At 39.3% G+C, this 11,499-nt stretch overlaps 1 protein-coding gene across 1 annotated transcript; it reads left to right on the top strand.

Moving 5' to 3' along the window:
- Window positions 1-3,386: 3,386 nt before the first annotated feature.
- Window positions 3,387-6,154, top strand: LOC134670499 (uncharacterized). Its single transcript, XM_063528317.1, has 2 exons — window positions 3,387-3,716; window positions 3,861-6,154. Exons 1-2 carry the CDS (start codon window positions 3,452-3,454, stop codon window positions 5,579-5,581), a joined length of 1,986 nt encoding a protein of 661 aa, XP_063384387.1. The 5' UTR covers window positions 3,387-3,451; the 3' UTR covers window positions 5,582-6,154.
- Window positions 6,155-11,499: the final 5,345 nt, after the last annotated feature.

The following is an 11,499-nucleotide window of genomic DNA, read 5'->3' as shown; positions in this document are numbered from 1 at the left end:
AATTTGATGTTTCACTAATATCTCCTGCAGGATCCCCTCCGCGTGGTAATCCGAATGCAATGTCACTGCCGGATTCTCAGCCAGCTGCTCCTTTAGAACCTTTTTCAGCTCCTTCCGCGCCGCACCCCATTTATTAATGTCCATGTCGGGGGCGAGCACCTCAACGCTCGAAATGAAGAGAGTGTTGTTTTCTGTCCCATCTCCAGCACGTTTGTAGTTGTAGGTAATGCCTTCATTATCGAACCATAATCTCACGCAAAGTGCAATCGCGTAATCCATTTTTTATGTATTTTAATTTAAACGTTCACAGTGTTTGCTGATCTATCCTCCTGACACCTGGCGTCCTTTACAAAGTGCTAAATAAATCAATACATCAATTATTAATAAGATTAAATAATCTAAAATAGAATAAAAAAATGTAATTGCTACTGATTTTATTAATTAGAAATTTAACAAAATATTGTTACTTCTAAAAAAATTGTTTTAATAATTTGAAAAAATAAAAACAATCCTACCGAAATGCTTGATTTTATAAATTTACAATGCTTTAAAACCTCCTAAAATTAAATAAAACAATAATTAACTACCTTAACTCCTCCGCGTACGGCTTCATTCTTCTGCCAGATGACCCAGTAGGCTGAGGCACCGGCGCACCCACAAGTTCTTCCTCATCCTCCGGAGCTAACCCGCTAAGGCCAGCAATTGGAGAAGCAGGAACAAAGTCTTCCTCCAACGAAGAAGCCGACGAACCCCTGGAACGAGCTAGCCCGCTACAGCCAGCCGTGACAGCCGTCCCACCAAAAAAATATAAACTTCGAAATCGTCGTCCACAAAGTAAAGATTAGCCACTAACAGTCTACAAACACATAGAGTTTCTTTGTTATTAGGGGATTCTTCACTTTCATGAATCATATAGCCCCTTCTTTCCTTATGGTTGTTGTTTGCTTGCACGGGATTGCGAGGAATGTCCTAATTTGATGTTTCACTAATATCTCCTGCAGGATCCCCTCCGCGTGGTAATCCGAATGCAATGTCACTGCCGGATTCTCAGCCAGCTGCTCCTTCAGAACCTTTTTCAACTCCTTCCGCGCCGCACCCCATTTATTAATGTCCATGTCGGGGGCGAGCACCTCAACGCTCGAAATGAAGAGAGTGTTGTTTTCTGTCCCATCTCGAGCACGTTTGTAGTTGTAGGTGATGCTTTCATTATCGAACCATAATCTCACGCAAAGTGCAATCGCGTAATCCATTTTTTATGTATTTTAATTTAAAAGTTCACAGTGTTTGCTGGTCTATAAAATAACGATGATAATAAATTGTTAAAAAACATCCGATGCAAATAGAGGAACAAGTGACCCAATTACGCAATTAGATTATAGCGAATAAATTATATTGTCCTTTTTTCCTCAACGGCATCCGAGCTACATCATATGCTAGAAGACCTTAGCAATGCAAGCCTCGAGGTTGGACTGAAGATGAATATGTCAAAGATCAAAGTCATGACTAACGGTATACAACGTAGGATTGAGGTAAACGGAGAACACATTGCATATGTCCATGAATACCTTTATTTGGGCCAAATAGTCTCTTTCCAGGCGCGACAAGAAAAAGAGGTCGACAGACGGACCGAGAACGCCTGGAAGAGCTATTGGTCCATGAAACACCTCATGAAGGGAGATCTACCTCTGTCTCTCAAACGTAGGCTCATGGACATGTGTATACTTCCAGTCCTCACCTATGGTGCTCAAACTTGGTCTTTGACGGAAGCTCAGAAGTCCAAACTCGGGGTTTGTCAGAGAGCTATGGAGCGCAGCATATTAGGTGTGAAACTAAGGGATCGCATCCGGAACACCACGCTGCGCTCTAAAACTCAAATAATAGATGTGGTTTACCCTTGAATTGCCGACAGACATTTCTTCGAATGTTATTTCGAAGACAACGTTTCAAGTATTTTCATTTCATCGACAAGTCATTGCGTCGAAGAATTGATACTAGTAAATTTAAATCTGGGATTTTTAATTGGCACTCGAGTTATTTCGTATATAGTTTATATCGTGGTATTTCTTTACGTGTTTTCTTATTTCATTTCGGATTGCATTTAATACAATTTATTACGCATAAAATTATTTCAATATGTAATATTTGACTTTGATAGCCGTTCGTTTCTGTGTGGGGTCGCAGTTCTAACCTAACCTGAACCTACTTTGAAAGCCGTTCGTTTCTGTAAGGGGTCGCAGTTCTAACCTAACCTAAACCTACTTTGAAAGCCATTCTTTTCTGTGTGGGGTCGCAGTTCTAACCTAACCTAAACCTACTTTGAAAGCCGTTCGTTTCTGTGTGGGGTCGCAGTTCAAACCTAACCTAAACCCACTTTGAAAGCCGTTCGTTTATGTGTGTGGTCGCAGTTCTAACCTAACCTAAACCTACTTTGAAAGCCGTTCTTTTCTGTGTGCGGTCGCAGTTCTAACCTAACTTAAACCTACTTTTAAAGCCGTTTGTTTCTGTGTGGGGTGGCAGTTCAAACCTAACCTAAACCCACTTAGAAAGCCGTTCGTTTATGTGTGTGGTCGCAGTTCTAACCTAACCTAAACCTATTTTTAAAGCCGTTCGTTTCTGTGTGGGGTCGCAGTTCTAACCTAAACTAAACCTACTTTGATAGCCGTTCGTTTCTGAGTGGAGTCGCAGTTCTAACTTAACCTAAAATTACTTGGAAAGCCGTTCTTTTCTGTGTGGGGTCGCAGTTCTAACCTAACCTAAACCTACTTTGAAAGCCGTTCTTTTCTGTGTGGGGTCGCAGTTCTAACCTAACCTAAACCTACTTTGAAAGCCGTTCCACAGACAGGTATTGTGCCTCAGAAGCTGGCTAAAATCCATTTTTTTTATTTACGCTGTACCCCTTCTCAACCATTGTTTCTTAAAACTAGGATAACCCCTCCACACAGTAAAAAAAAATACCACGTGCTAAGGCCATCCACCACCCGCGCAGGCTTAGTCGAAAGTTACCGTTCGCCGAAAGTGTCCGCGTGATTGTTCGATGCGCTCAAATTTCATAGTTTTCAAATATTTGTTATTCCTTGATCGGGAAGTTTTGTGTTGGTTTTTAATATGGATCATGAAGAACCAGGTATGTACTTTATTTAACACTAAATTTTACTTAATAATTAATTGATTTTCTTCATTAATACCCTTGAGAAGTGAGTACCGGGAAATTTTATATAAAAAGACAAGTTTTTCAAGAACATTGGAAGTTTTAATAAGTTTCCAAGCATTTCCAAGCAAACATTTGAATGGCATGTGATAGAATGGACTTTCCTTAATAATATAAAGTGAAAAATAGCCACCCCAATGCACCCCTCTATTTTTGGTGATTTTTTTCTCCGTAAGCACATTCGATACTCAGTACATGAGATTTTACTTATAGTTGTGTTTTTTTGTTTTAGGTTCTTCTGGAATGCGGATATTATCTAGAAATGATTTATTTGCTATAATTGAACGCTCAGATAGCTCAACTTTTAACGAAAAGTTGCAATTTATGGAGCACGAACTACTGAATCAATATACAGAAAATGACCACAATATTCCTGACATAAAGCATAAACTGTCTCAAATCAAGCATCAATTTAAACAAAAATGGTCAGCTGCTCGCAATACAAAAGCCAGATTCCTAGATAACAACGTCGAGTGGCTCAAAGGATGCATATCTCTACCGAAAGCAGGTAGGTGATACCCAAATTTCGTTAATTCTTTTGTTTCGATTTTCTACATAATTGACACGTGGTTATTTACTTAAAAAATTATTTCGTGTAAATTATGATGTTCCTAGTAACTTGTGTTATAAAACTATCATCTTTTTCTTACAGGAATAAGTCCTGGTCGACCTCAAAAAACTTTCTTAGAGTTGAGCGAAAGAAGCAAAAGACGTAAAACAGAAGAACTTAGATCGTTAAACACAGATGAATTAACATTTGCAACACAGATGAAATTACGGGAGACAGGCAAATTAGAAGCGTCAAAAGTCGTAAAAGACTTAACAAAAAGCCCTAGAAGAGCAAAGAAATATATAACGGCGCTGAAAAAAAATACTGTTACTTGTGAAGACGATCAGGAGAAATTAAACAACCTAACACATTTACGTGCCTTGTTTATGTACACGGAAGCGGGATTAACACAGGCCCAATATGAAATAGTCCGAGAAACCAATCCAAGCTATTATCCATGCTATTCTATATTACAAAAGTGTAAGAAAGAATGCTATCCTGAAATTCATCGTGTCACTGAAACATGCGGTGAAGTAAGGGTTCAAAACCTAATGGATCACACGGCACAACGACTGATTTTATATCTTGGTGACGCAATGGAACAATTAAGTGAAATTGATAAACAGTCGCTAGTATTAATAAGCAAATGGGGCTGCGATGGGTCTCAACAGATGCAATACAAAATGAAATTCGAAAATGAAGCCGATTCTGACGCTAACATATTTCAAAGTTCAATGGTACCGCTTCAGTTGGTTTATGGGCCAGGACGAAAAATTCTGTGGCAAAACCCTACGCCATCTTCGCCACGTTATTGTCGGCCAATAAGAATAAGGTTCGCAAAAGAGTCGACAGATGTGACAAACGAAGAAATTGAGTATATAAAGTCTCAAATAAAAGAGCTCACTGAAAGCGAAGTTAATGGTTTTTCCATTAAACATAAGCTGCTTTTCACCATGGTCGATGGGAAAGTGTGTAATGCAGCTACAAATACCAGATCGACGATGAAATGCTACATATGCGGCCTCTCTTCAACTCAATTCAATGATTTGGATAAGGTGATGCCAAACAAAGAAGGAACTTTGGAATTCGGGTTATCTTTGTTGCATGCTCGCATAAGATTTTTTGAGAGCATTTTACATGTGGCCTATAGATTGCCCGTAAAAAAATGGAGGAAACGCTTGACTGCCGAGGAAAAGCAGCTAATAGAAAATAGAAAAAAAGAAATCCAAAACAAATTCCGGGAGCAGCTCGGTCTGTTGGTGGATATACCAAAAGCCAACTTCGGCAATACAAATGACGGCAACACGAGTAGACGCTTCTTTGAGAACTTTGAAGTATCGGCAGAAATTACTGGGATAGATTTAAATTTAATTTACCGATTAAAAGTGATTTTGGACACAATGTGCAGTGGTTTTAGAATAAATGTGGAAGCGTTTGAGATGTATTGCCAAAAAACGGCTGAGTTATACGTGAACTTGTATGAGTTCTACCCAATGACTCCGACCTTACACAAAGTGCTACGTCATGGGTCCCAGGTGGTAGCGGAAGCCATTCTTCCCATTGGACACTTTCCGAAGAAGCGCGAAGCGGCAGAAGCCCGCAACAAACATATAAGGATGTTCCGACTGAACTATACACGGAAGTTTTCCCGGGTAGCCTGCAACGTAGATGTTTTGAACAGACTGCTATTAACATCTGATCCTGTCCTGACAGGCATGAGAACCAGGAAAAATAAAAATAAACATCCACTTTCTGCTGATGTCCTGAATTTATTGTTAGAAAGTGACATTGCCAATGTAAGCTTTGAAGAAAATGACCAATAAAAGTTGAAATATAATACTTAATGTCTTTTTTTTACCTTCTTAACTCTAAAACCTAAATAACAAATGGTTAGGAGGCCATTGGGACAAAAAAATATTTTTGGCCAACTTTTAGGGTCAAATACCAGTCTGTGCGTTCGTTTCTGTGTGGGGTCGCAATTCTAACCTAACCGAAACCTAAAATTGTTACAACAGAAAAATGTATTAAAGTAATACGTCGAACAAATGAATTGCAATGTTTAGTAGTTGTGCCAATTAAAATAATTTGAAACGAATCAGCGATCAAATAATATTCGATGAATAGTATTTCTACGCAGTAAGAAAAATTTAAATAAATAGTATATGAAACAAAATAACGCCAAACAATATTACTAGTACTAACGTTTCGATGAATCGTTGTCGATGAAATAATATTCGATGAAAAGTTTGTCGGCAAAACAAGGGTACACCAATAGATGTAGCTCGAAAAGCGGCCAAGTTAAAGTGGGACTGGGCTGGTCATGTCTGCCGCATGCCGATTATGCCGAATGACTTATGGGCCAAGATAACCACGGAATGGGTGCCCCATGAGTCGAACCTGAGATGCGGCAGACCTCGTCGGCGATGGCGGGATAACTTAGACTCCTTTTTGAGAGACTGGCCAGATGCAGCTCAAAATCGGGAAGAATGGAAGAAGAGGGGGGAGGCCTTTGCCCAGCAGTGGGACACAATGGGCTCGTAATAATAATAATAAAAATTATGCTGTAGTAACTGATAACAGAATAGGTCAAATCACTCCCACGCTATATTTGATTAAAACAAAGGTACACTTGAACGCAACAAAAACGGACCATCTGGTATAGAAATAAGTATTCGAAGTTAATTGTTTTATCAATTAGACAATATTGCCCGGGTAAACCACATCCAACCGGCTTGAAAGCTTTCGTTCTCGCAAACCCTAATGGACTGGTATGTGACATTTTGGTTTATCAAGGCAATACGACATTTGAAGTCCCTGAAAGTAAACGGTCTTTGTGCGAGAACGTAGTTTTGAAGTTAACCGAAACCTTGGTGCCTGGTCACATAATCTATTGTGATCGATATTTCACAACTTTTAAACTCATCGAGGAACTCAATTCAAGGGGGTTTAAATGTGCAGGAACCATAATGAAGAATAGAATTCCAGGATACCTGAGAAATGATCTTGAAACTGACAAATGTCTTTCACGTAAAGGTAGAGGAAGTTATGATGTCTTAGTGCGAGAGGACAAAGGTATTGCCATAACAAAATGGTATGATAACCCGATTTGTTTGCATCGAGTATCTATGCCGCGGAGGCCATAGAATATTGTAAAACATATGATAAAAAGCTAAAACAGTAAATTTCGATTAAACGGCCAGAAATCGTCAGACTACAATGAGAACATGGGAGGAGTAGACCTCGCCTCGCAGACCGGCTGTTGGCTGTATGTCCGGCACGAATTCGAACCAACAAATGGACAGTGAAGTTTATTTCCCATATGTTAGACCTTGCAATTGTCAACTCCTGGATAAAACATGATAATCGAGCATTAGGAAAGCCTGTCCATAAAATATTAAAGTTACGAGAATTTAAAATGGAGTTTTCTGAGTACTTGATACTTACTGAAAAGCACTTACACAGATTTGACCGATGATCCTGAAACTGAAGAAGAAGAAGACGAAGTAGAGTCTCATAAACTAGGCAGACAGTTTGTGAAGCCTTTGCCTCCCATGGCTAAAACGCCTTCATGCAGCTAATCATTTGCCTGACATGCAACCAAAACAGCAACGTTGCAGAAATCCTTCGCGCACCAAAAAAACAACGGTAGTTTGCATCAATTGTAATATGCATTTATGTTTGACACCGAATCGCAATTGCTTTATGGACTTTCACAGCTCTATTTAATTTTGTTTGTCTCATTGTGGTTATAACCTCAACCAACCTAAAGTATGATTTATACCATTGTCTTAGAATTATATTGTTGTTTTTTCAAGATGAAACTGAGAAGGTTCCCAGAATATTGAATCAGGCATTGTTAAAATTTCATGTGGTTTTAATTTTTATTTAATATTTGTTTCTATTTGCAAAGAATGCTCTCGATTTGACCAATGTAGAATTAAGTTGTTTCGATAATACTTAAACGTGTTAAGATTTAATTACAAACATATTTTATTTAATGAAAATGTTAATTATAGTAAGGCACTTGCAATTACATTGCTCTTGTTCGCAAATAAAGATTTCAGCTAGATACCTACTTAGAGATGTTAAGTTTTTAACTGACTATATTCATAAAAATAATTTGGCCAAGTCCGAGATAGCTCGAGGCATTTAGTGTTCCGTACGGCTACCATCAGATTGGCATTAACATAAACGATATCGTGAACGTAATTTACTTCCTATAGGTATATCTCTTTCGCACTAATATGTCAGTACGAGCGAGATGCATAGAAAGTAAATTACGTTCACGCCCACGGTAGCGTTTATGTCAATGCCAAACTGATGGTAGCCGTACCGCTCGCATCGTTACATTTTACAGGGGTTGTTTGCCTGTTTTTAGGATACCGTATTCAACTACACACACAGAACAATAGTACAAAGTGTCTAAGTGCGAAGGCCGAAGGCCGAGCTTTAGCAAAATGTCATCGCTTTAGCACAGAGCAATAGTACAAGTGTCTAAATATGAAGGCCAAAGGCCAACCTCCGCGTAGCCCGAAGGCCCGAAGCGTCCAGGATGTCAGTGCTTTAACACAGAACAATAGTACAAGTGTCTAAATGCGAAAGCCGAAGGCCGAGCTCCGCGTAGGGCCGAAGGCCCGAAGCGTCCAGGATGTTAGTACTTAAACACAGAACAATAGTTTAAGTATCTAAATGCGAAGGCCGAAGGCCGAGCTCCGCGTAGGGCCGAAGGCCCGAAGCGTCCAGGCTGTCAGTTCTGTGTTTAACCACTGACATCTTGCAGGCTTCGGGCCTTCGGCCCTACGCGGAGCTCGGCCTCCGGCCTTCGCATTTAGACACTTGTATTAATTACCTGTGTTTAGAACTGACCTCCTGGATGCTTCGGGCTTTCGGCCCAATGCGACTTCAGCCTTTGGATCTTGCGACTTAGACACTTGTACTTAAAAATACTTGGAAAAGTTACGGGAGGCGCGCGTCTGTCGGACGCTTCGGATCTTCGAATCGCTCCTTCGGCCTTTGCATTTAGTTAGATTCTTGTACTATTGCTTTGTGTTTGAATACCGAAGTCGAGCATCTCGCGAATGCTTGATGTATTATAATAATTTAGAGTAAGGCCAAGCGCGCACCACGATTTTTTGTCCTGCGATAATTTTGTCGCAGAAATGCAACGTATGTGTTTATATGTTAGTGCGCGCATATGCGACAAAAAAATCGCAGCGATTTTAAAATTGTGATTTGTCACATTTTTCCGCGATTGTTCGCGACGCGATTGTCGCAAAGTGATTGCAGCATGCGGAGTTATGGCCCCGCGCGCACTATGATAATAAAATCGCACCCCGGCCGGACCTCAGTCGGCATTTCGCTCTCCAAACCCCAACATCTCGGCACCTGCATCTCCAATAGAGTCTCAAAATGAGACGCTAGATGTTGACCATTTAATTATGGAAATAGACGGGGATCACCTTTGTGTTATAAATGCTCAAAGTCATACAGCAATCGCATATTAAAGACACGTTTCATGACAAGCGACTGGTACGAAATCCATGTTGAGAATGAACAAATCGTCGACTTTTTCATCGCAGTGCGCGCAGTGAATTTTCTGCGATATACTTAAACTAATAACGCATAGACAGATAGTCCCCATACGGCTAACCTGCCAAAAGTGAAGCCGAAACACGATCGATGTGTGCGTGGAACGCTCGTGTTTTATGCTCAGCAAACACACATATATATACAAAATATGTTGCCAGTATTCATGTACTTCTCTCAAAGTAGAGGAATTTTAACAACATCCACACTTGGTTATTAATAATTTGGAAGTGTGTAGATTCGATTTTGTAGCAAAAGCTTTTTGTTTATTTCGGGATTTGTTGCATTTCTGTACTTTGATAAGTTTTTACTATTTTTATTTATTTAACAAATGTGCATAAAATAATAAGAATAAATTTAAATAGGACAGAGCATATTCGACTGTGTTTAGTCCATTTCCAATGTTTCCATATTGCGTCATTCCGATCAGTCAGAAAACTGAAACGAACATGACACAAAATAAAACTAAGAAAAAAGTAAATACTTACCTAAATAATTAACTTAATTATAATTTTCTATAATTATACAATGAAATTTAATTGAGCGTATTTATTTTAGAATGTAGACGCCATGTCCCATTTGGAGGAAAAGATATTCACTACACTGGCAACATTTAGAAGAAATGGCGGCTGACGAAAATTTGGATTTTTGTATTTACGATTGTGTAAAAATATCACATTAATCTCGATACTTACGCGTGAAATGCAATATCAGGCGGTTTGTTTTTATTATATGATGTGTTGTGACACCCATTCACTGTACAAACAACCATCTTTCCTGTAGTTTTTGAATTTTAAACGGGAGGTGTACACATACCGATTTGACTTTGAGTACTGCGAGGGCCGTTCGAATGCGATGATACGAGTGTGACGTGACGTCGCACTTGAAATGGCTTCACTGGGGGTGTACGAACTAGGAATCTATGCCTTAAGCCCCCTCCAGACTATGCGCGTGAATCGCGGGCGAAGCCGCGAACGCAAGTGTGGCGTCGATTTCGCAGATTGTTCACGCCTTCGCGCCTTGTTCTCCGTTTTTTGTCGGTATTTCGGCCCGCGTCAAAGGAGACGCGAAGCGCGAACTTGCAAGACTCCACATTACACAATATTTTGGCTCCTCTGTGGCAAGATAAATATGAATTATATTATGATTATATTATATTAAGCAGCTATATTTTACGGTTTTACAATAAAACAAAATAGAAAAACAGCTAAATCACGTATGATGCCATAGATAACTAACAGTTAAACTCGATCAGCTGATGCTTTTCCGCCATCTTGCCGCAAACCAAACTGCGAAATCGCTGTGAAGTGTGCGAGTGTGGAGTCATACGTCAACTTCGCGATATGTTCGCTCCGCGACGTCGCGGCGCGATTCACGCACATAGTCTGTAGGGGGCTTAATAAATATATGGCGATATATTACAGCGCGATTCTAAAATCGTGTCGCAAAAATTAATATCGTGGTGCGCGCTTGGCCTATAATACCTTAAATGTATACTCCTTCAATTTAAATTTAGAACTCATTATTATTTTTTATTTGATTTTGTTTCTAGTTCTATGCCATATATATAGACATTAATATTATTTAGAACTGCTAAAAAACAAGATCGGCTTACTTTAAATATTTCGTCAATTTTACCTTTGTTTCTAAAAACTGTGATATTTAACTGTCATATACTATTAAAGTCTTCCAAAATTATTTTCTCGTAACAGGACTGAGGGGCTACCGCGAAAACCGAAATTCGCAATTTGCGGGGATCTTTCTCTTTTACTCCAATGAAGGCGTAATTAGAGTGACAGAGAAAAATGCTCGCAATTTGCGAACTTCTATTTTCGCGGTTATAGCCCTGAATCTTGTTGCTCACCGATCCGTTCAAAAATATACATAAGTACTGAACATAATTAATAGATATTATAATTATACAATAATACAGAAATGTAATGGTACTTAATGAAAAGGAATATTGTGTATATTGTTTCGACGAATCAGATACTCTCAATAAAATCTATACATGAGGCCAAAGCTGTTCATAAATATTATAGTGCGTCAAGCAAATCTTGTCAGTAGCAATGTAAAGCAAACTGAAGCAGGGCAACACTCAAAGAGTAGTATTGCGCTAAGAAAAGCAGCAATGTACAATGTACATCGAACCAAA

The sequence above is a fragment of the Cydia fagiglandana genome, chromosome 14, assembly GCF_963556715.1.
Source record: "Cydia fagiglandana chromosome 14, ilCydFagi1.1, whole genome shotgun sequence".
NCBI lineage: Eukaryota > Metazoa > Arthropoda > Insecta > Lepidoptera > Tortricidae > Cydia > Cydia fagiglandana.
Note: the sequence above shows the minus strand (reverse complement) of the source record. Positions and strands in the feature narration are given on the sequence as shown.